Here is a 26,716-nt window from a genome sequence, read left to right on the forward strand (position 1 = left end):
TCAAATCCATTATTTCTATCCTGGATGTATCATTGGGTTAATTATCTTTGAAACTATTGAAAACATAACCGGTACCTTTACTTTTGTTGGTAATGTGCCCCCATGAGAGCCTTGCAATATTTGTTAACTACTTATACTCGAGGATTAGGTTCATTATCATGCTAATGTATACTTGTCCTTGTGCTCTGCAGTTGCTCTATGGATCCATTTTATGAAAGCTTTATGCAGGACGGCGTGCAGCGGATGGCATGGTCGGTGCCGCCGCTGCAGGGGGGACCGTCCAGTGAGGAACCATCACCACAGCTGGGGCATTTCGTGGTTGCAGACAGTCAAGAATTCCAGCCCGCAACGGAACCGGACCTCGGTCATTTCAACATTGGCAGCAATGACACAGGGGCGAAGAAGGTGACCTCCGCAAAGAGGAAGAATAAGGTGGAGAACAAAACGGACAGGACAAAGTGGACAGATGAGGAGGATGAGCTGCTCGTGTCCGCATGGTTAAACGTGAGCCAGGATCCGGTAGTGGGAACTGATCAAAGCAAGGAGACATACTGGGGCAGGATCGCCAAGTACTTCAACACGTATAGGAAGCCGAATATGATGCCGAGGTCGGACAAGGCTTTGGTGAACCACATGAAGCTCATCACGGACGCAGTGACCAAATTTGCTGTGCACGTGAGGAAGGTGGAGCAGCTCAATCCAAGCGGGACCAACGAGCTTGACAAGGTAACTAACACAAGCTAATGAACCTTACTTGTATGATATTGTCCACAAATCAATCCTGCATGCTGGTTGTTTGTGAACTCGTGCTTGCGAACGTAACTGAATCCTATGTATGATATTGTAGAATTCTATTTTTTGCATCACATGTGTAGAAGGCCTCTTCAGTACCCATTGTGTTCAACAGGTGTATGCTTGCTGTTTGTGAACCCTTGCTACCTGTCTGCTTGCTGGGTACAAGTGTTGATGTATATTTAGTTTTGTACACAATGTGCCAGTTCTGTAGATTGTATCTCATGGTTTCCTTTATTCGCAGATGGCGCGGGCTTGCACAGCATACAAGGGGATTGAGGGCAGGCCTTTTGCTTACATGCATTGCTGGGTGATGCTTGCCGAGCACCCCAAGTGGCACGCGCACGAGTCCGCCAAGGCGCAGAAGATGAAAGATGTGGCCGACGCACAGAACAGCCATATTGCAGGGACAGAATTCCCGAACGACGCAGCATCCAATGCATCGGCCGAGGTTTCTAGGCCCATTGGAAGGGACACAGCAAAAGCGGCTCGTGCTCGCAAATCAGCCTCCACAGCATCTTTGCCTACCGTTTCGCTCGGCATGTATGACACACAACTAACTGAAATCATTGAAACAAAGAAGGTTATGGTGGAGCTGAAGAAGGAGCAGGTTTCTGTCATGCGTCTTCAAGCATCCGTCCGAGTAAATGATCAGGATGAGCGTATAATGAAGGTCAATTTGGATAGTGTTACTGGTCCCCTCAGAGACTACTACAAGGGGAGGCAGGAGGAGATCCTTGCGCGGTGGAAGGCCGCAGGACATATCCCGTAGTTGATGATGTGTGGATTTGCGAGACCTGTATCCATTGCAGACATGTGTCGTGTAATCTGTTATGAATTGTTGTGTGGACCTGTGTGTGAGCTGAATGTGGTCGGCTAAAGTCCCTACAAACCTATATTAGTTTGCTTCACTTCCATGATTTCACTTGTGTGCTTCCTATGGTACATCAAGTTGCTTCCAAATATGCAAAACCTGTACGCACAAGTACATGAGTTGGTATGTTCGAAAAGGAAAGAAGAGGGGAGCCCTGGCCGACTGGTTTGATCGCAATGCGCGTATAGGCAAAAAACTCCAATTGCTCAGTACTCAACTAAAACAGATTGCATTTGAATCATTGCTACAAATCCATTGATACATTACGATTACATCTGACATAACTGAAACAGACATTACGATACACTGCGATAGTAAACATTGACATTGAATAAAGCGATGACTGACAACGCAACGACGGCGCGTAATCTAGATGGAACGTGATGACAAATCTAATGTGCTCCATGACGACTCCATAAGTGCTCCACGAGATCATCACGTAGTTGGTGGTGCAATGCCCGGTTCCTGATTGCTTCAGTGACTTCTATGTACTGCAGTACAGCCTGGTCAGGATTGCGGCGGGCGGTCGCTTTCTCGCCCATGTAATCAAACACCTCGTCCACATCTGGGCCGGTCCCCTCGTCCTCAATGATCATATTGTGCATTATGACACATGCAGTCATAATGTTGTGCAGTGTGGTTTCATCCCACATTCTTGCTGGACCGCGAACTATGGCGAACCTCGACTGCAACACGCCAAATGCGCGTTCAACATCTTTCCGGACAGATGCATGCTTGGCAGAGAAATACATGCTCTTGTTCCCCCTAGGCGCTGAAATAGGCTTAACTATGGTCGCCCATTCGGGGTAAATTCCGTCACCTAGGTAGTACCCCATGTCATACGTGTTACCGTTAATGGTGTATGACACAGGGGGCGAAGTTCCATCCGTGACCCTGCTAAAAATGTTAGAGCGGTGCAAAACATTTATGTCATTAAGACTACCGGGCATCCCAAAAAAAGCATGCCATATCCAAAGATCATACGATGCAACCGCCTCCAAAACTATAGTGGGTTTGCGTGTATGACCGGTATATGCACCATGCCATGCTTTCGGGCAGTTCCTCCAAACCCAATGCATGCAATCGATGCTCCCCAGCATCCCGGGGAACCCTCTCTGCTTGCCAATGGCTAATAGTCGAGCAGTATACTCCGCGGTGGGAGCACGGAGGTACTGCTCGGAGAAAATCCGGACAACGGCTTGCACAAACTTTCTCAGGGCGAGCCTCGCTGTGCTAGCCCCAATCCGGACATACTCATCTACTGCGTCCGCACTGACTCCGTATGCCAATTGACGTATGGCAGCTGTCATCTTTTGGAGGGGACTTAGGCCCAGCTTTCCAGCGGCATCCCTCCCCTGCCGAAACCATGGGTCGTGGTTCTCTACAGCAGCGGCGATTCTCAAGAACAATGGACGACTCATCCGAAACCTAAGAAGGTGAACATTCGTTACTACGAATCACAACCCACACCTTTGTTAAGTACGAAAAATGGTCTCACCTACGACGGAACAATGTATGACCATACACTGGCATGTCGGCGAAGTAATCCTGAAATAGCCTAGCAGCTCCTTCCTGGTGCCCACGGTCTATGACCGCATGTCCGGGCACGGAGCCGCGGTGGCGGCGGTGACCTTGGGCACCAATTTGTTCCTCCTCGATGGCGACCTTGAACAGCAAATCATCCTCCTCGTCGCTGGAGTCTGATGACAACATGAACATATCTTCGGATGAAGATGAGCCCATTTTGCCAGTGTCAAATGTGGAGGCAATTGTGGTTATCTGCTATGGTAGGTGCACTCTTTTATAGCGACAACACACTTCCCGTGCAAGGAACCCGCGCCTGGCTTCCCCTGTAAGCTCCCAGGCATGTGCTCAATTGCTTCCAGGGGAAGACACTTCAACACGAACACAGGACACGTGTGATTCCTTTCTTCCATGAGAAGGATGTACTACACGAACGTAAAAGCGATACGGGTTCAAAAAAATACCGTTGTACGAAACACATATCCATACTGATGGTACCAGGCATCAACCTCTGCTCTTCGGATTTTGGAAATGAACAATACAAAGAAACATAGTGGTTTAGAGATTTATGGTGCAAATGATAGAATATTTGTATACGCGGTCGTATACGTAGTCGTATTGTTCGTGTCATGGCAATCTTGTTTGCGTCTCCTACTCAGCACGTATACGCAACCGTATTGTATACGTTATGGCAGGTATGAGAAAATAATAGAATATTTGAAGTCTGTTAGGGAAGGGAATGGGAAAGGGAATGCTGTTGGAGTGCAGGAATTTGAAGGGAACGAATCTGGGAAGAAAATCCTTTTGGGAAGAGATTTTGGACTGGGAAGGGAAGGAAACCGTTGGGGGACAGTCTAACTGCGTTGCCCCGTACGTGCTACGTGCTTTTCAGTGGGTTCTCACAACAAAACAGAAAACCAAAGGACGGCCCCAAGGATACCAGTACAGTTGCGCTTGATTCCTCCACGCAGCTGCAGCAGGGGACAACTTCTGCAGTTAATACTCCTCAGCTTATAAATACTTGATTTTTTACTGTCTTGGATGTACCACTTTGATTACTATTTTTTATTAAAATATAGCTATAATATCTAATAAAAATATACTATTATAAAAAGAATTTTGAAAACACATCTACACATATAATTTTTTATGTTTCTAAACTAAATATTCTGTAAGATATTGAGGGTTAAAATTTTAAAAGTTTGATTAAATCTTAATCAAAGCGATAAGTATTTATGATCGGAGGGAGTATGAACAACACAAAATTAGAATGTGTTAGCTCCTCCAATCCTATGAAATAGTAGAACATAGAAAAAAGTTTAGAAATGAATATTTTAAAGGAATGCAAGAAAAACATAGGAATTTGAAGAGAAAGACACAAACTATTTTTTTCAATAGACATGACCTCATGTTAGAAAGCTCCGCCACCATATACAGACAACATAATATAAAGAACTCAGGTTGAGTTTACGGCTTTACCATTTAATCGTCCCCACTTGAGAGAGAATGTGGCGGGCTCCACCTATGACTATGCTAACATGGATGCACTAATATCCCGATGACATGGCTTTATTGTACATGAACAGACAAACGATGCATCGTGTCTTAGGGCATCTATGACAACATTTCATTTCGCAATATTAACGGCTTGAATAGTATGTAATCTTGAACCGACACAACAAACAGTGTAACAAAGAAAAACTTCCATTCGTTTGCGGTGCGCTTATAAGAAAATTTTAAGTGTATATACTTTTGCCCAATATGGGTCAGCACGATTGCTTCGTCCGAAAACAGTACCTAGGTCATGTGACCCCGGTGATGTATGTCAATAACCTTGGTAAAACTGTTGTTAGGTAGAAGATGACCCCGTGTTTCTCGCTAGCTAGATCATTGGTTGGTGACACCAGTGGGTCAATTTTATGCATCGCCTCTAGAGGCTTGGACGCGGCGGCGCCATTCGGTTCAGAAATCTCAATGAGATTTCGGCTTCCTACGAGGCCTCAAATATGCAGTATTTGCCAACTTTTAACGAGATCTCAAACCTTTTTTGAAACATGCAACAAGCTGTAGCAGGGTTAACAAATGTGATCCACGACCGAAAATCAGACCCAGCGCATTCTTCGAAAACCAAAGAATTTGGTCAAATTTTATCGAATTAAATCAAAATTTTGAATTTCATATTTGAACTTGATCGAAAACCGCTCGGTTTCTAAATGCGAACCAGACTGAATCGATCGAAAACCGCACATTCAGAACAGTTTTCGTCGCATTTGTTAACCCTGGTAGTCGAGGAATCAAGCGGTGCCTGTATATCTACCATCCTTGTTTTGTCGAAGGGAGAATGTATGCCACTGATACTGTTCTTCACAGTATCTAACAACCTGAACAAGATTTTTTAATAATATTATTTTATTATAAAATAAAAAATATAATTAAAAATAGGAAAATCACAAAAATATGTGTCATCAATATTTCAATTGCCGACTAGGGTGGACTAGTTGGCACTTCAATTGCCGATAAACCCTACTCAGTAATTGGAGTACCGACTGCCACATATTTTTATAATTTTCTATTTTCAAATATTTTTTGCAATTTTTAATAAAATAATATTATTTAAAAAAGTCTCACCTCCATCTGTGTGCCAATGTCGGCACTCCAATGGTCGATAACAGCATAGTTGGCAATTAGAATACTCACCGGCACCTATTTCTGTAACTTTCTAATTTTGAATAATATTTTTGCATTTCTCTAATAAAATAATATTGTTTCAAAAAAATCCCTGAACAATGCTCGCTTTGAACTGTTGTATACAACATGACACTGCCAGTGGTGCCTCGGCCAGGCCGGTCAACAGTCCAATGAACGGTGCGACGTAGAATCAGAAATTCAGAATCGAGCAGCCGTGCCACGGGAAAGGGAACTCGGCATGCAGCCCGAGGACGAACCACGACCCCACATGCCGCCGTGTGGCCGCCTCCGCCTGGCACCCACCGCTGGGCGCGCGGCCGCGGCTCGGCGTAAGAGCACTGCACTTGAGCAGCAGTGCAGCACCGTCGCGGCGACTTGCTTCCCGGCGGGGCACACGCGCTCTGCCTTGTGTCGTGCAGCCCCCGGTGCACGCGGCGGGTGCGCGCCCCGCTCTCTGTTGTGCACTGGCAGCTTCGCGTAGCGGGTACGTACTTACATACACGGCACTGCCTATACCTACTGGTCACTGCTCTACGTCGTACGTACGCGCTGCGCCTGCGCGTCCTTCTCACTACTCACAAGTCACACCGCAGCAACACCCAGAGCGAACGGCGGACCGGACAGACACCAGCACAGTTGCGCTTGCATCCTCGACGCATCGACGTCTGATGGCGCATTGTCTAGCTTCTTTATTCTTTTGCAAACATTTTGATCCAATTGTTCATACCATTTACTTAAAATTACTTTGGATCCTGAAACTACGAGTTCAAAATTACGCAACATCTAATCTGCATAAAATTTCTACCAAAATATTTAATTCTAGATTACCCTAAGATTTAACATGCGACATGTGCAGAAACCAGTGGGGGTGACCGATGGGCCATGTCTTGATCCAACACGAGTCTCATATTGCATGCACAAGTACAAATCATGTAAATTATGTAAGAAAAGCAACTCATCTACAGCACGTACGAGACGACATGTTGATTATGGCGCCATATAGGACACACGTGTGCGGTTACTTGGTGCAGGAAATAAGTGATATTGATATGCTTGACTTCAATTTAACAATAAAACTTGGCAAATTCATGATCATTCAAGATCATTATAATCTAAAAGGTTATTCTCATATTTAGGAGTCATGTTTACTTCGAGTAAACAATTTAGTTTTCAAGTACCAAAGCAGTTGCAGACTGTTTTCATTAATATGCATGTTTCATGGCTGGTTAGGATGGCACGGTTCAAAAGTATTCAATTTGTGGCTTCGGTTTCAAATATAGTGGTCATGAAGGTAACATGAATGTCATACTTCATAGCTTTGTGATATTGACAATCATCATGCATTTAATTGACTAATCTCCCAAATACACTTCTTCAATAATTGTTCGGACTAATATTGCTTCAAGCTGGACCTAAAAATATGCCATTATGTCTAAGGTAAGATATTGTTTCTCAAATTTTCCTATGTCTCTAATGCCCTACACTTTCCTATGTCTCTAATGCCCTACACTTCTCCCTTTCTTCATGCCATAATTACACTAAGAGGTAGTATGCTTCACGCATCACCTATAAATCATTTAACATGCTACATATGTTACAATTATACTTCGAGTACAATTTGATGTGGCATGATAGCCACATTTATAGGTACTACTTAATGTATAGAGTTCACAAATAAGAAACAATGTTGTAATGGGTGAAATGTTATAAACTTCAAGTTTCAAGGCTAAAGTATCCAATATCCAATATTTAGCTAATGATTATATTGTTTTTTTTTTTTGGCAAAACTGATCCTTCTAAAATTAATCACAATGCCAATATATTCCATTTGTTCATGCTGCTAGGAAATATGATTTCCCTTCTATACTTGGTAGTAGTGCACAAAGAACTACTAAACAACCTACATGATTAAAGAGGCTTTAGTGGATATCAAGAATTCATTTCAGATAACTATTTCTAATAGGCAATGTAATTCTTTATAGTGTCAGATATATAATTCAAAGCTTCTATTCCATGCAATATTAACATATATACTACAGGTAAAAGGTACTACAAGAAAGAGGGCAATAGGTAAGAAGGAACCTATACAGAGGTAAGATATACCATTGTCTATAGTTTGTCCATATGGGAAAAATCATTAATCTAATGTTGAAGCTTCTAATTTAAAGCAAAACATAAGGAATTGCTATTCATGAGTCTAACCAAAATCTTCAAGAATTTAACTATTTATGCAACTCGTGTAGGTAATTTGTACTATTAACTATTAAGGGGTATGTCCGAGCCTGCTATGTCTCTATTCATCTCCTCTGAGCCTAACATTACTTCTGGAATGCACCAAATTTCTTTTTCTTTCACTTCTTAAGATACACGTATTTTCTTCTTTTTGTGAGTATATGCATATTCTTCTTGAATTGCAATAGTGCCTACATGGCTAGTAGCATGATTCTTCAAGAGACCATTAATTCTAATTCTCCATAACGACATGTTATAGATTAACTCAGAATGATTGGCATAATTCTTAAAGACTATACTTCTATGATAAAGTCACAATGCCGGTGTGAAAGATATATTATATTGTCATTGGCTATAGCAATTGCCCTATAAACAACTAGTGCAAGCCAAAATTCTATACGCTATTGACTTCATGTCATACAAGCAAATTAACCTACATTATTCATGCAATGAAACTAGCAAAATAGTAAAGATTGACTTAATCTATTCAATGGATTATTCAATAATTTTCCTAGCAATTTTCATGATATTTAGCTATTTTTCAAGGTCTATATTTAATGAATCTAATGAGGACATATAATTATTTATTATATATTCTATAAATATGGTATATCTACAAGGGATACCCATGTCACATGTGACCTTTACTCATTCCGGTATGGTTCATAACAACCATAGAATATTTAAGGCATGAAGATAAACATTGGATAGGCAATTGTACATGACAAGGAAGTTATTCTCATATTGAGTAGCTTACGCCCACGTTATCCCGACTATAAAAGTAGGGGAAAGGGTACATCCAAGACACACCAATTGAAACCTACAAGCCTTTCAACAACAGAACAACTTGCGCCTTCAATATCTACAAAGTCATGAAACCCTAGATTAAGCCTAGTCATGTAGAAACCATATATCCATCGAAGATCCATGGCATAAACTCTCATCATCCGACTAGGGCTTAGAACCAAAACACAGCAATCTACCTAGATTCTTAGGACTAGATACACATACACCCCCCATATTGTTTCTATCATCTGTCCCCGAGTTAGTCAGCATAAGACATGACATATGATTGTTATCCTCCGGGAGGTCTGAACTTGTATAAATCTAATTCTATTTTTGTGATACTCTTCTATGATAAACATGCATCTCTATTTTTACCTTTAAATATTTCAACAGTCGTTTACAGATCGTCAAAAGCTAGTGCCATCTGTGGGGATGTGAGTAGATCATTTATTAGAAGAAAGTATCGTATCTCCACTCATGGGCTTTATAGATCTCGAGTCCTACAGTGATTTTTGGACCTGACATCTATGCCAAACTCGATGAGTTACCGGTGATTAATCTACCTCCAAAGACAACTTGCGACCAAGAGACTCCCGAGTCAGCTGGTCAAGGTGGTCTTCCAGGTGATCGTAAGGACGGGGAATCAAGAGACACGATAACCAAACATGTCCCTCCTTCCAGGTGAGTGTTGCATGCAGGAGATGACAGGTTGCATCACTAGGGCCCAGTTGTAAGCCGAAGCCTCGGCCACCAGAGTCTAAAAGGACCGCACACCTCAGGGCAACCAACATTCATATCAGGGAAGAGGGCATGGGGAAGGCATGCCTTTGAGAGGACTCTCACTTGTTTCCAATGGGAACATTAATCTAAGTCCCGTACGAAACACCTGAGCAAGTATGTCCATCACGAAGGCAGGATCCGACATGATAGGATTGGAGACCCCGCCATGTCTTTTGAGTGACCCCGTCAGATCTACAGGGTTCACAAACAATTGACCCCTGATGCTCAAGGTAATGAGCATCGCTATCAGAGAAGTCTTATGCTTACATGATTTTAGGCATTTACGCCTCAACTCAGGACCATGTGCTGGCCATGCAGGTTCTAACCCAGTACAATTGACAAATATAATGGAAGTACCAACCCAATGGAGTTTCTTCAGATCTATACGACAACCATCCAAGCTATTGGGGGAGAAGAGAAGGCCATGAACAATTATCTCCCCACAACTCTTGAAGGGTTGATCCGATCGTGGCTGACCAACCTTCATCTGGAATAGGTCTCTTCTTGGGAAGAGTTATGTGACATTTTCCTAGCAAACTCCCTGGGAAAGAAGATGATCTTCATCGCCTCCGTCAAGGTCCAAAGGAGTCATTCTGGGAATTCATAAAATGTTTCAGGAACATGATCTCGGATACCACCGACTCCTTAGTCACTCGAGCCTTCCGACATGGTGTACGAGTCTGGTGGCTGGTAGAAGATATTGTGATGTGGCCTCATCAGAATGTCAGGGAACTCTTCAAGTTGGCCGATCGCTACGCAACCGTTGCCGATGATGTTGCCTAGAACAAGTCACTAAAGAAGGGGGAGAAGTTATCCTAGCCTGGCGTGGAAGATAAGGACTCCAAGTCGGCTGAGAAGCGCAAGTCCAGCATGAAGACTAATAAGGCCAAGAAGAAGAAGATGAATATTCATAATGTTATGGTTGTGTCTCAGGACAAGAGCCTCCAAACCCGAAAGTTCCTCGATAAGGGCAATAAGCCTTCAACGGGGGATGATTCCAGGAAGAAGTGTTGTTCCATCCTACTAACACTCATGACTTAGAAAGTTGCCGAGTAGTGCTCGAGCAACGGGGCAATATCAGAAGGTGAGAGCATCCGGCAAACCTTTTAGCTCCAGGTCTTAGAGTCGTGACGAGGAGGATGAAGACTTATCATTTTAGGATGAACAACACAAACTACCTCATATTTTGAAAGGATACTCCAGCTATGAGTCCAAGAGACAGATCAAGAACGTCAAGTGTGAGATATGCACCATGATGGCCAGGATGCCAAATGGTCTCAAGTGGGCTAAAGTCCCGATCACCTTCGACCACCCTTTACAACATGATTCATCATATTAAGGTATAATAAAGAGCAAGTAATGAAATTATATTACAAGTCTTTAAATTATTACAATTTGCCATAATTTACATAACATGACTACTTGAAGGACAAAATACAGTTTAACTCCTAGTTGGTTAGAGTTACTACGCAGAGGAAAACACATACGAGAAGACAAAAGACGGGTAGTGTCATGTGCTCATAAGTACCACCCTAAGACGTGAAGTAGTTGAACACTAACTCTTCCTCACCTGCACAACAAAGCAATGTGAGTACAAAGGTACTTGCAAGACCTAATCCATAATGTGTACATATAATAACCTGACTCCAAGGATAATGCCTTTGGGGGTGAATTAACAAGGAATCAGCCATAAGATTAATCGAACTCATATGCAAAGCAGTTTTGACACAAGAATGTGAGCACCTACAACTTAAACAACTGTACCCTCCTATCCAGAGATCAATATCATAAACATAACTATACAAGGAACCATCTCATAACCAACCTCAACTATCACAACCACTTCCCACATCGGAACTCTATGATTGATGCAAATGGACAGAAGCGTGTTCATGACTGAGAGCACGGTAATTCAAATTGATCTTACACCCTACAAGAGGTACATCTTTACCCACACAACATGAGGATCATTTGGCTTGTGCGATCCACTAAAGTCCACACAAGGAGGTACTCGTGACAACCTTTCCCAATAAGTCATAATCATTTGAACATGAGCATATAGGTATGGAGGTCATCTAGAACTATCCCCAAGCAAACTAGATACCTCTACAAGTTTATTATTCCCACAACACCATAGACTCACAGGCCAAAGGGTCATAGCTACAATGGTATTCAACTCATTCATCCCATATGCAGATACGTGGTAAATACGGAAAAGTTCTAAAGCCAACTGCAACAACGAACGATACTTAATTGATGCAAGTGGTTTATGGCATTCGGGTTCCTCTCCTGACCTACCCCTAGCACCGTCACATCTAATCTCATCCTCACAACTCATACAACCCAACATCATCATGAACTTTGTGAACATTAACAAGCCCTAAGCTCACGAACAATGGTCGAACCACTGGTCGGGTTCTACTGATAACCTATGCATTGTTAAGCATATTAGATACTTTTAAGTTAAACATTAACATGAATACTCCAAGGTTACAAGGATTGAGATCATCAATGTCAAGGTAGGAACAATGCATCAACATAGGTTCTACCCACAGAACTCGACACTGACTCGCTAACATGCATAACATACATAACGCGATAGGTTATCAATTTAGACATCACATGATCCAAAGTACAAGGTAAAATATGCTTAGATGCTTGCTTGGTTGCTCCGGCGCTTTGCTCATGAATTCTGGTTCGGTATCGGCTTCGACCATGTGAACCGTTAGCGTGTCACTCTCTAAACAATCAAGAATGCACCGAATAAACCAATGAAAGAGACAAAAACAAATGTTTATGATGCATGATCGTGAATTGACATGGAAGACATCATGTCTTGAAAGCATTCGTAAACGAAAGCCTATGACACAAAAGAAGAAAGGTTTGAACCTCATCTAAGACATCCTAAGTCCATTGGGTACTGGATGACTGGTGGTCAGACCGGGGTCTGGTGGTCAGACCATCGGAATCGAGCAGTGAGAAAAATAGTACTGAGTAGGTATGGTGATCAGACCGACCATGATGGCGGTCTGACTCCTGACTATGGAGTCAATCCGAGCAACTTAGTCTCATTGGTGGTCAGACTGGCCCTATTAGCGGTCAGACCATGGGACCCTACCAACACCACGTCGGCAAGGTCATCGGTGATGCCTTCAAAAATAAGAGGTACCAAAACGCTCTGTGACACTAGTGGAGTGTTTTTAGGGTAGTTTGGACAACATGCACCAAACCAAACTCGAGAAGCCCCATGAACAGGATCTAAAGCTAAGTTTGAACTCGGCCAAATCAAGATGGAGACCAATTAAATCTCAAAAATGGCCGAAAATGATAGGGTGATGCACACCTTAGCGTAGGGGAGCTTGTATTGGATCGGTTCTCCTCGGGGGAACTCCGATTTGTGGATCGGGCATCGAGGTGGTTGTTAGGCTTGAGATGAAGAAAACTCGGGGAAAAGCACCTCCGGCATTGGAAAAATGGGGTGGAACATGGGGAAGTCCTCGGGAAGTTCGGGGTAGTCCTCTCCGTCGATCTCTAGCCAGTTGGGGCGTCGGGGTGATCTCTTCCACTCTCTCTAGCTCTCTCTCTTTTGGTGAAGTGAGAGAGTGAGAGTGAAATGGAAGAGAGAGAGATGAGTGAACTTTGATCAACGGGCTCTCTCTCTTTTAGCGAAGTGAGTGAGTGAGAGTGAAATGGAAGAGCAGGTGGAGTAGTACTCTGGAGCATCCTCATCCAGAGTACTACTCCACCTGCCTCCACCAAAATAGTTTTCACCCATTTTTACACATCACCCTCCACATCCCATATGACATTAAGGATTTCACAAATATCATGGAATTCACAACCATCAAGGATTCATGATATATGAGTTATCATTGATAATAGTAAATCTTATCTCCGATGAGAGGTGTTTTAAAAGCGACGTCTCCGAGGAGACTTATTCAATCCTAAGCATGTTAGATATCAATGTATCGTCTGTTATTAATATAGATAACAACAGGTAATCCTAGGGTGATATGTATTTTGGATGATAGCATTTATAGCATGGCAAGTGTTAATAGGATTAACTACTACATGCAATTTTTAAAGAACACGCAATACATGGCACATGCGATAATAAGTCATATTTTAGTTAATCATGTAGATTACTTGAAAGCATAGGTCAATATGATCAAGGAGATAGGACTTTCCTTCGCAAATGTCAATTCTTGATTGGTCTTGTCATTCGAGTCTTCTAGGTTCTTCATCATTGAGTCTCGCCTTTAGTTCCTTCCTTACGCTCTTTCTTAGAACTTCGACTTCGAGCCTATGCAGATTAACAATAAAAAGCGCACATTGACTAAGCAAATAAACACCATAGCAAAACCAAAGGAATACCAAAGCGAAGAAAGAACGATGGGGAAAACAACGAATCTAACCTAGCGGAAAGACGATCGTCATCTCTAAGCTAAGCGAAACTGACATACAAAATCTAGCAGGGTGATCTAGTGAAGCTAGGTTAAGTTGTAAGTCTAGTTGTTTTATTAACTAAAGAGAAAACCTAATCAAGACACGATCAACTAGCTGAGAATTTATTAGCTTAACTGGCGAAAGATGGCAGTTAGGATTTCTACATATAGGTGAGTGCACGTGTATCGACATATATGTATGTGTGATACTTACGTGTATATGTATGTGAGAATGTATACATATATACATAAGTATAACTCTAGGCTTAAGTATTGGATTAAATATTCTAACCTTGTACTAACCAAGGTTATATAGTAATTAATCTTAATTACCTAGTGTTGCTTAATTGCTACTCTAACTAAGCCATAAACTACTGCTATTTCTAAAACATGCATGTAATTAATTAACTAGGATAATCTACTACGTTAATCTAATTAATTAATTACTAAAAGGGTATAGAATTAATTAATACTAATGTTAAATTATTCTACCATATTCTAATGACTGGTATTTATTTATCTAGCAGTATTAATTAAACTAAGATTAATCTATAACCTTTGGCATGAAATAACAACTATTCTAAACATTTAAATTAAAAGATTAATTCTTTAGTTATTCTAGTAACTATTCTAATTAGCAAAAGGATTAAACCTACGCTTAAGCTAGATTAACATAAGCGACTTCAACGTTTAAAATCTAAACATGGATATTGAAATAACTAACTCAACTTTAATTATTAAAAGATAAATTCTAAATCTAGATAAACGCCATGATAGGAAAATAAACATCGAACGAGAAAATAAACATAGCTCCAAAAATTATAAGAATTGGCCGGGAGACAGATTATGATTTAGAGGAATATCAATAAAAGAATCATCAAAATCGGAGTTAAAACATAGGAGTTATGGCTATCGGAGATTTAGCAGAAATGGAATTTCTAGAAAAAGAGAGGGAACACTATTCCGCGAACTTGGTCTGTGGGGCTTTGAACTGGAGGGAGCTTTTGAGTGCAGTGCACCGTGGATCGAAGGGGGCTGTGCTGTCGGTAGGCTTGGTCCATGGTGGACCAAGACTTGTGGATCGCTGGACAGAGGATAAGGTCGGGTGGCCTGACCTGTGTGTGCGGCATAGAGAGGGAACGGAGGGAGAGAAGGAGGCGTGGGCGCCCGAGAGAAGATGGCCAGAGGGGGTAAAGGTCGCGTTGGGAGAGAGGACACCAGAGGAAGAGGGGGAGCCAGCCGGGGCATGTCCGACGGGGCTTGTCGACGGCGGGATGGTTAGCATGGGCCGGCCACATAGAGAGTAGGGCACGACGGAGAAGGCCAGAGTGAGGAGCTCGGTGTGCGGCGGTGGCGTGGTGCGAGGGAGGGCAAGATGATGGCCCACAGGAAGAGGTGGCACCGAGAGGAAGGTAGACGGTGGAGATGGAGGCTGGAGGGGACCGGTGGCGAAGTGGATGGCGCTCCCACGGTTGCACGCACGGTGCTAACATGTGGGATAGACGCGTGGCGTGACTACGCGACACGGAGGACACACAGGTGCGGCTGGAAATCGGCATCGCACATGGAACGGGGCCCGCACGGCTTGAGGCCGGGCTGCTGGAGGACAAAGGCGTGGTGGCAGGGATGGCACACACAAGCAACGGTGGGGCGCATGACAGTTTCACGTGGTCGGCACAGGATGACATGCACTAGCAGCGCGCGAGATGGTGGCACGACATGCATGGTTGAGCGCGTGGGCTGGGGCGTCGCAGTAGGGGGCATCGCAAGAGCCCACGATGGTGGAAGGGAGGGCACGGCGCGACGCGTCCAGGGTCGGCGCACACGGTGACTGCGCAGCGCAGCGGCCGAGCAGAGAGAGGAGGGAAGAAGGGGGAGGGGTGCTCACCGTGAGGACTTAGGCGATGTGTGGGAGACGACACAAGCACGCTCGATGGCGACGGTGCGTTAGCTTGAGGTGCGAGCAGGGACAAGATGCGGCCGAGCACGGTGGGGTTTGGCCCGATGACACGGGAGGAGGACGCCGCTGCTAGGAAGGTCGGACTGGCATGATCGCTACAGAGCCCAGTGGGGCTCACCGGTGGCGGCCCGTCGATGCAAGGGGGAAGTGGCGACGGTGGAAAAAGCTCAAGCGGTGCGCACGAATGAGAACGACGGTCTGGAGCTGTGGCTAGTTCAGTTCAATAGCTGGGCGGCACAGCGGTATCGTGGCACGATGGCAGCTGGTAGTGGCATGAAGAGGAGCAGAGGGAGGTGCTACCGCTGCTATTGTGTGATGTATGCATGTATGTATGCTTGTGGTTGCTCGGTGGTGTGTATGTATGGGGTGGATGATGCTTGCATGTGAAGGAAAGGGAGGAGGATACAAAATTGGTTTTTGCCTGCTCGGTGAAAGATCAGAGGAGAGAGCGTGCTGGCCAGTGTGGATGCAAAGGAGAAAGGCGACGGTAGATCTTTTGCTGCTGTGCAGATGAACAGAGAAATGAGAGAGATTGAGATGAGTGACAGAGATCAGAGATTTGTATGACAAATCAATTTGATGCATTTGAATTTGTAATTTCATTAGTAAACTGGTTGTATGATAGTTCAATTTGAGTGCATTTGAATTGAATTGAGATGTACAATTATTCGACTAAATGACTTGAATTTGAATTGGATTGTATTGAAATGAATTTGTGAAAAGATTAAATTGGAAAGTATTCAAATATAATTTGAATAATTCACATTGCATTCGAATATGAAATCGACGATGATTTGAATGAGTCTGAATTTGAGATATTTGAGATTAAATTCAAATAGGAGTATTTGAATTTGGATCTGAATTTGGGTTTGGCATTAATTCAAAGAGGAGTATTTGAATAAAGAAAAAGATTCAAAGGTGAAGCCTCAAGATTTGAGACATGTTTGAATTCAAAAGAGTTGAATTCAATTTGGATTTCAGCTGAATTGAATCAAAGAAATAGATTTGAAATTGAGAGACCTTCAATTCCAAATCTTCACTCAAAGAACCATAAGAACAATTAAACCAAAATGCATATGATCATTTTATTGCAATGATTAATTTAGAAATTAATTTAGTGATCTATGGAATCCTTAGCCAAAATAATATATTTGAATACACACATACAAGTATATGCATATTCAAATATATATTTCCTTGATTTTATATTTGTTTAATAATTAGAAATTTTTAATTTTGAGTGAAATTTTCTATTTTCTAAAATGCTAAAACTCGGGATGTTACAGTTGGACATAAAGTTTATCTTTGTTGGCCATATACTTGATCCGCTGAAACCTCATTTCATGTACTGATGGGGACTTGACGATGAATAATTGATAGTTATCATATTCGGGCACCTCAGGGTTTTTCGTAATTCTCGGGGCATATCTTTATCTCTAAGAATGTGATCCCTGGATAAAAGGAAACTACCCGTATGCAATCAAGACGTCCTATAACTGGAAAGGTTTATCTCCAATAATAGGAAGGAAAGGTCCAGATGACATACGACACCCCCATATATATGAAGCCAGGGGAACCTACGGAGGACAAGTCATTACATGCCCAAAGAAGCCCAAACAAGTCATTACAAGCCCAAACAAGTCATTAGAAGCCAACTGAAACTTAGGAGGAAGTCGCTGGCTATGTTTAGATCTATCTAGGCTAGCTACACCCCTCTTGTAACATGTTCAGATCAATATAAGACAAAAAGACGTAGGGTTATTATCCTCAGGGAGGCCCGAATTTGTCTAAAATCTCCTTTGTATTCCCCTTATGATTTGTCTACTCAAAGCATCCCCTAATTCTTCAACAAATTCGTTAGATCGGTGATTCACAAATTGTCAACAAATTTGAATTTATTGTTACCAATAAAGAGATGAGTATCATAATGCAAGGAATAAAGAGATAAGTCTTTGACAAATTCACCTCATACTTGAGAACTTGGGTTTAAGAACTCCCTTCAGTATTGTGGGTCATTCACACAACTAAGTGTTGAGCCATGGGAGATACTCCATTTTCCTAGTCTACAACGCGAAAGCAATGGTCCCCTATGAACTAGAGATAGGCTCTCCACAAGTCGAAGCCTTTTAGGAACAAGAGCAAGTTCCACGACGAGAAGAGGATATCAATTTCCTAGACGAGTTTCGTGATCAAGATATCAACAAGCGCTCTGTTGTTATCATGACCGCAAGGTTCGCGGCCGAACTCTTGTTGTAGGGGGTTTGGTCTAAGGTTCCAAACTAAGAGAGTTCATACGCCTCAAACCATTTTTTAATGTAATCCTTCAATATTTTCTTGAGATTACATGGCATGATATACAATGTGTGATAATTGAATGCTTTCAAAAAAGCATAATAATATATCGACAACATAAGGTGTAAATATAAAGAAACATGATGATGCGCATGCAAAAGAAAACTTAATCTCATTATCCTCCATAAATTTTCAATCTCTCGAGGGGTTTTGTACAATATTCCCATAGTTCCTCATTTTTTAGAAAAATAGGATGTATTTTTGCAAAAATACTATACTCCGCATAATTGCAGGTAAATACCTTTATGCAAATTTCAAAATATTCATGTCCTTCAAGAACAAATATGTAATTACTGCATTCCTTCAGGGTTTAAATCATAAAAGTGCCACTCAGTAAAATTTTGGGCAAAGGGTGTAGCACGCAAATATACCATTGTCAAAAAAATTTCTTGCCATATCCTTAAATTTAGGGGGTTAAAGTACAAGAATGTTATTACCCAAAAATTGTTTGCGAAAAATAAAGCCATCAGGGTTTAATTCCCAAAATTCTGTAATTCGGTCAAAAATTTTCAGATTAACCTATTTTGTTCGCGGCTCGAATTTCAGATTCGGTCCGTTGAAGTTTCGTCGGCCGAATTTCGGATGTAGCTCATTACGTTGGTGGGGCGATTCTGTCCGGCCCCGTTGGCCTTCGACGGCCTGGACAAAAACAGTTGCGCGAGGGTCTGCCGTCCGTGCGGTGAACGACGGTAACGGGGCGAAACGGGGCGGCGAGGTGGCACCGTCCTTGTTGAGCCGCTCGGTGCGCGCGGTGGCGGCAGCGGTTGACTTTTTCACGGGCGATGCGATGCCGCTGGGATCCTCTTGGCCTTGGGTGTGGATCGGAGTGCGGTAAGACTCGCCGGCCGACGCGCGAGGACGACGGCCGGTCATCAGATTCGTCGCCTTGTTATTCCAAACGAGACGTAAACAAGGCAACATGCTGCGCATTCACATTGCCTCCTAAATATTTTCCAGTGTCCCAGGGCATCTACGGCGGCGTTGCATCGGCCGCATTAACCAGCCGACGCGCAATCTTGTTGAGCTGCACCTGCGCCCAGAGGTCACTAGGTCCAGAACACCAAATTTCCGTACATACAGGCCGTTCATTAGCTGTCGGAAACATGGGCAAATCTCGCCGAAACCCGAAGCAGACAGGCTGATAGCCGATGGAGACGCTTCTTGCCGTTACGGCTTCGTATTTACGGAGCAGGCGCGTACGTACCGCCTGCCTGCTGCCCTCATCCACGAGACTTGAACAGAGAGGGAGGGAAGGGGGGGGGGGGAGTTGCTGTTGCCGGCACATGAGAGATCAAATCACATTAACTGATGGCTCGGGCCGCTGTACAATACCAGTACAGTACAGTACGTGCATGCACGCCCTGTGCGTACGTACCGAGTACCATCCTGGGCGAAATAAAAGAGAGTTAAAAGTGGGGTGCGGCGGATCCAAACATGCCGTGCAGATGTTCCATCAAATCTCATCGATCGACCAGTAGATGCAAACCCCTGTCTGTCCTGCACCATGTACACACCCGAGATGAGAGACAGAGACGATGAGAACAGGCAGGTCCCACGGATCACCGTTCCCTAAATGCGCCCTGGTTCGTTCGTGGTAGGGCGGAGAAACGGCACTGTGCGCTCACATCGCGCGCACCAGTAGCTTCATTGTTTGTGTGTGTTTGCTGCAGCCCATGAGTGGCAGTGTTAGCATAGACGTAGGGTACTTCCATACGCTGGCCTACGTAGCAGTGCCGCGATCACTACGAGAAAAAAAATTCGCTACAGTGCAGGCATATCACACGGTTCAGGAATCAATCAACACGTGCATCCACTTGTTACATACCGCGCTCAGCTTTCTACCCGTCATCCACTAGCACAGTGGCACACTTTGCCGAATTACTGATACTTTGTCTAATCTTACGAGGTAATATGATAAGTTTATTAAGTAGAGTTTTAATGTTATGATTTAAAAGCTCTGATCAGAACAGATAAGAATTCTCGTAACCACTATATTACTATTTTGTGGTTATCAATCGTGCCAAGATAAGATTAACCTTGTCAAAAAGGATTTTTTTAAGCGAATCGAGAACAAAGTAAAAACAGGTAGATGCAATTTGAATATTGCTAATTACTAATAAAATACTTGAGTTGGGGTTCAACAAACCGATAAACGACGAAACTGTCTAAAACAGAATAATCTAAGCTAAACTCAAGCCTAAACTACGATGGCTATTATGTATATATAGGGCAACATAAGGAGGTCGATCTAGAGTTGTGCAGCCGTGGAAAGAGGCGTGCACAACCTGAACTCTGACCCTGACACGATTACAAGACCCAATAGGGTCCAAAACGGTGATGTAATATCTTATTTTAATGACTGATTAAACTATAAGAAATATTTGGTCGGGCTCATATCCATTCGAAAGAGCTCGTCATAAGCTTTCCAGAATGACCAAAATTGCCTAAAGCGAACTTCGTATAAGAGAGTTATATCTGTTTTACTAACGTGCTATCCTGCGACTTGACCAGAACAACGACCACGGCTTCGACCACGACTAGAGCTTGATCTCGAGTCTGGGTAAACTTAGCCTTCGAGGGGTGACGTTCGGATAAGATTGTGGTGCTTCTCTCATATTTCTAAGTAACAAAATAACACAAAACTTAATAGTATTTTATTCTCTACGAAGAAAATATGAATAATAAGGAACGAATTCACCATATATGTATCCGAGGGAGCCATAGATTCGTTATACTTCCCTTCTTTACAACAAACTGTCCTCAATTTACGTATATTATTGTCTTGTCTATAAACTTCTACACAAAGCAAAATGTGCAAGGAACTCTCGTTATGCAATATCTTAAGTTTTTTATCAAACAAATTGTAATTCTCTTTGAAACGATTGTACCTGATCATCACTGACCATAGTAAACATCATTGGTACAATATATGCATGTATCACTTCCTTCTCCCCTTCTTTAAAAGAAATGATATTTTCTTACTCCCCTTCTTCAAAAGAAGCGCCATTACATGGTAACCTAGTATTAATTTGTATCTTCTGTATAAAGAAAGATGAAGTAATGGTTGTGGTATATGGTAGCATCCAACAACACTCTCATTCCTGTGAACTACTTAGTAGGTTGCAAATAGGACTAGAAAAACTTAATATGACATTAATATTGCAACTGCAGTCCTCTAAATATTCACTTTCAGACACAATAGTAGAAGATTTCAGATTTTAAAAAAATTAAACTCGATGCACCGTATATTCTAATTCATCATTGTATCTACCAGTAACAAGAAATATATTCTATGATGAACATGGTAAATCAGAATTAAGTTTTAATATCTCTTCTAAATTATTTAGATCACAAAGAATATCAAATTCAATATAACCTAAAGTATTTATGAAAGATAACAATTTCAATTCTTCTTGCTCACTAGAAATGCATTGAACACGTTTAATTTCAGAACAATTTTTCATTTGTAAAACAAAGTTAACACGTTCATACACAAGTTGTGGTTATGATATAAGTGAAGCATTACCACATAACTCTTCTTTATCACAAGGAACAATAAACAAATCATCTTATGACAAAGATAAAACAACAATATGTTCCACTAATGGTTGCTTTGCAATAGCATGTGTAGTAGGCAATTTCTACTCATCAAAGTATTCCTCACCTTGTATGAGTGTAGCACCTTGTTTATTACCATTATTTTCTTCCTCAGTTGATATAGGTGCATTAGCATTTATACCTCTTTGTAACATGCATGGACTAGCAAGTGTCTCCTCTTTCTCCTTGCTATTTTTCTCATTTTCCTTCTCTTGTTTGTTCATTTTTTCTTGCAAAATATTAGTCACAGGTGGATGAGCAACAAGAGTTTCCTCCTCTAAAAGATGCACTTCTTCTTTACAAATAGATACATGAGATTGAGTAATAAATCTTTCTCTCATAAGAATTTTCATCGCTTTCCAAGTTTGTGAAACCTTTTTAGATGCACACAAATTCTCCCATCAAATGGATGCACAACTAGTTAAAACACAAGCGGCAATCCTAATCTTCCTCTTTTCACACATTCGGCATTGGACAAACATTTTCTCTATCGCTATTTCCTAATCAATGTACTCCTCGGTACTAAAACCATCATAAGAAGGAGGTGAGGAAAGGATATTACGACCTGTGGGAGAAAATGTAGTAGTAATGGTGGGGCTATTTCCCAATCAAGAAACTTCTTCTTCTCTTCATCCATTGCTTTGTTGATTTTGCTATCCTACAAAAGGTTACTGATAGCAGGAGACAAAGAGCTAGAAATATCCTCCGTTGGAACTAAGGATTTTTCGCATTTCAAAGCATAGCATGACAACTCATTATCAATAATTTTACAAAGGTCAGATTTAGTGGTAAACATAACACAGACTTGCTGATTTCAGATTTTTGCTCAAGCTCTTTTATCTCATTTTCAGCTATCTCTCGTTCACATTTCACAATTTCAGCAAAGGTTAAAGGTAGAAAAGTTATTTTCTTTCCTTTATGCATAAGGGTGTACTTATTACTTCTACATAATATGTTGCATCAGTATCAAACTCTCATGGTCATCCTACCAAAAGTGAGCATGTTTGCATGGGAACTATATCGAAATCAACACAATCATAGTATGAACCAATAGAAAAATGCACCCTAGTTGTTTGCATTACCTCCACCTTACCACTGTTGTTAAACCATTGAATATAATAAGGATGAGGATGGTTTCTTATCGGCCAGGCAAGCTTCTTGATCATATCTGAACTTACCAATTTGTTGCAGCTTCCTTCATCAATAATAACTCGAACACGATAATCCTTGACTATGATGAACATCTGAAACAAATTATGGTGTTGTAGTTGTTCTGGTTGCTCCATTTGAGTACTTAATACTCGCTGCACAATGAGGTTTCGATAATCCTACGTGGCAATGGCATCAAACACTTCCTTATGGTCGATATCCGTCTCTATGTCCATCCTCGTCACCTGCATGGTTAGCTGCAAGAGTATATTCATCCTCAACATCACTAGCACTTACATATCCACCGTCATCTGTTGCAATTTACACTCGCTGACTTAGAAAATCCTTCATGACATGACCCATTCCCTTGCATCGGTGGCATACAATTCCGGTCGAACGGTCAGAAGAAGCAACCGAAGAAGAGCTTTTGGTTGGACTCTGCACACTTACCGATTTGCTTACCTCTGAAACGTGTGACGGTGTCGGAGGTGCTGCTGAACGCGCCCTACTTGAGAAGGGGGCAGCAGACCGTGTAACTAAATGTTGGACTATTTTGACTTATCCCGGTGTTGATTTTGAGCTAGTCGTGCTTTCAAAATTGCTCCTTGGGCTCTATTGTTGTCCCTGCAATTCTTTTTCTACCAGACATGCAAGTTGGAACAATCTAGGAACACTATTGTATTCTTTATAATCAACTATGTCCTGAATTTCACGCCTTAAACCTCCATAAAAGCGTGTCATTGCAGCCTCTTCATCCTCAATAATATCACAACGCAACATACTAATTTGTAGCTCCTGATAATATTCTTCTACGGATCTATCATCTTGGTTTAAGCGCTGTAATTTCTTATGCAAATTATATTTAAAAAGGGTGGAACAAATCTGTTACGCATAGCAACCTTTAAAGCATTTCATGTAGTAGACGCCAACCCATCGATACAAACTCTATTCTACCAGATGATTGCAAAATCTCTAAATTCACTAGTGGCTTGCCTAACTCTATACATTTCAGGAACCAAATAAGCATTAAACTTCTGTTCTACTGTCATCTCCTAATCTAAATACTTTTCAGCATCATAAGCACCCGTAAAAGATGGTATAGTAACTTAACCTTAGCAAATTAATCATCATTAACACGTGGGTTATGTTGCTGAAAATGATTACCTCTCATACCTTGACGGTTGAAGTTCAATCGATTTCATTATCGTGCATCAAAGGCATCTTGTTCTTGCCTTAAAATTTCATCATCTGCGACGAACTCTTCTTGCCCATGGGTACGCTATGAGGATCCACACGCCAATGGTTTGGTGGATGATTAACCACTCGATCAAAGCATGTATTGAGCATAACGATACTATTATTAAGTTGTTGCAATGTAGTATTTGTCTTCGCAAGCTTCTTATCGATGTCATCATTAATAGCTTGTCGATGATCATCCAACAATATTGTGAGTTCTTACCTTAAAACACACTCTTTCGCATCCGATGTTTCACCTTTATGGTTAGTAGCAGATAAAAGATAACAAAAGATATTATCCCTATCAACTGCTAGGTGGTGGAAAGTGAAGTGGAGTTACACACTCTCAAGCGTCTTACCACGCTCTTGCAAGTGTTCTTACCAAACACAGCAGTTGGCATAACCGGTGGCTGGTTCGTGATACCTTATTGGGTACGAGTGTGGTAGTTGCAAGGGAAAAAACTGTTCTGATCGAGAGAAGATGTAGCTTAGACAGGCAATATTTAGTAGCAAGGAATAGCAATAATTAAAATCAGATTAACAAAGTTGAATAAAAGTCCACAGTACTCGTCACGGTTGCTGGCCCGAACACGTTGCTAGAACTAGCTCAAGCAAGTCAAAAACTATAACAGACACAAATATAATGGAACAAAATTTGGAATACAAACTAATTCTCTTTTTTTAGTTCTCTCTCTTTTTTGCACTCTTTGCTTCTTGCTTGCTTTTTTTTCGAATATGACACAAACTCAAAACTCTTCTACGCCTTTTCTAAGACCAGTGAGGTACGTGGGTCACAAACGTTTTTCAGAGAGCATAGGTATAAAGGTAATAAAAAGATACTTTCTCTTTGAACTTTGGCTACCTCTGTTTTATCTATAGTGGTCGGATCTGAGAAAGGGAGCGAATCTAACTAGATGGTCGCGGTGACTAGGTGGTCGGAGTACCTAGTCGGACCCCGATTGGGTGATCAAAGTGACTGGTCGGGACCCTAAGCAGGGACACAAACTCGGCTATAGTAGACTAGGGCAAACCGAGTAACTCGACGACTAAATTAACAAAGACTCAACGCTAGAAACTAGAACACGATGACTTGATCAGCAATAAAGACACCGACAATGGACTCAAACTCAACAACGCAAACAAAATTGCGAAATGCACAAAATAGTTTGGACAGCGAAAACTAAGATCTAAATCTTTTTTTTTTTGGCAATTTTCTGGACTCTAAGTAATGGAACTCGACGAAATAAAAGGGATAACTGAGATTACCTAATGGGCAACCGAGGCTCTGATACCACTTGATGCGCATTTGTCTGATCTTCCGAATGTAATATGATAAGTCAATTGGTAGAATTTCGATATTGATGATTCAAATGCTCCGACTAGAACAGATCAATAACCCTCGCAACTACTACATCACTACTCTGCGGTTATTAACCGTGCCAAGACGCAGTTGACCTCGCCAAAAAGACTTTTCCTGCAAGCGAAACGAAAACACAAGTAAGAACAGGTAGATGTAATCTGAATATTACTAATTACTATGAAGTGCTCTAGTTGGAGTTCAACAAACTGATAAATGGTGAAATTGTCTAAAACAAAATAATCTAAGCTAAACACAAGCCTAAGACACATGTAGATGCAATCTGAATATTGCTAATTACTATAAAGTGCACGAGGTGGGATTCAACAAACTGATAAACGGTGAAACTGTCTAAAACGGGATAATCTAAGTTAAACACAAGCTTAAACTATGACGGCTACTGTGTATATATAGGGGGGACGTGAGGAGGTCGATCTAGGGCTGTACATCTGTGGAAAGAGATGTGCACAACCTGGACTCCGACCCCGATACGATTATAAGATCCAACAGGATCCAAAACAGTAACACAACACCTTATATTTAATGACTCTGATTAAACTATAAGAAATATTTGGTCGAGCTCATATTCATTGGAAAGTGCTCATCATAAGTTTTTCAGAATGTCCAAGATTACCTAAAATGAATTTCGTATGAGAGAGTTATGTCTGTTTTACTGACGTGTTATCCTGCGATACGACCACGACCACGACTAAAGTTTGGCCTCGAGTCAGAGTAGACTTAGCCTTCGAGGGGTGACGTTCAGATAAGGTTATTCTGCGACACGACCACGACCACGACTAAAGTTTGACCTCGAGTCAGAGTAGACTTAGCTTTCGAGGGGTGACGTTCAGATAAGGTTATTCTGTGACACGATCACGACCACGACTAAAGCTTAACCTCGAATCAGAGTAGACTTAGCCTTCGAGAGGTGACGTTCAGATAAG

The 26,716-nt window shown here is 41.9% G+C and overlaps 1 protein-coding gene across 1 annotated transcript; it reads right to left on the bottom strand.

The window, feature by feature from the left end:
* Positions 1 to 2,030: 2,030 nt before the first annotated feature.
* LOC133914200 (uncharacterized) lies at positions 2,031 to 3,646 on the bottom strand. The gene is made up of 3 exons (XM_062357334.1): positions 3,165 to 3,646; positions 2,769 to 3,094; positions 2,031 to 2,555 (listed from the first exon to the last, which is right to left on the bottom strand). The coding sequence occupies exons 1-3, from the start codon at positions 3,407 to 3,409 to the stop codon at positions 2,059 to 2,061; spliced, it is 1,068 nt and encodes a 355-aa protein (XP_062213318.1). The 5' UTR covers positions 3,410 to 3,646; the 3' UTR covers positions 2,031 to 2,058.
* Between the last annotated feature and the right edge of the window lie 23,070 nt (positions 3,647 to 26,716).

Source organism: Phragmites australis, chromosome 4 (assembly GCF_958298935.1).
Source record: "Phragmites australis chromosome 4, lpPhrAust1.1, whole genome shotgun sequence".
Classification (NCBI taxonomy): Eukaryota; Viridiplantae; Streptophyta; class Magnoliopsida; order Poales; family Poaceae; genus Phragmites; species Phragmites australis.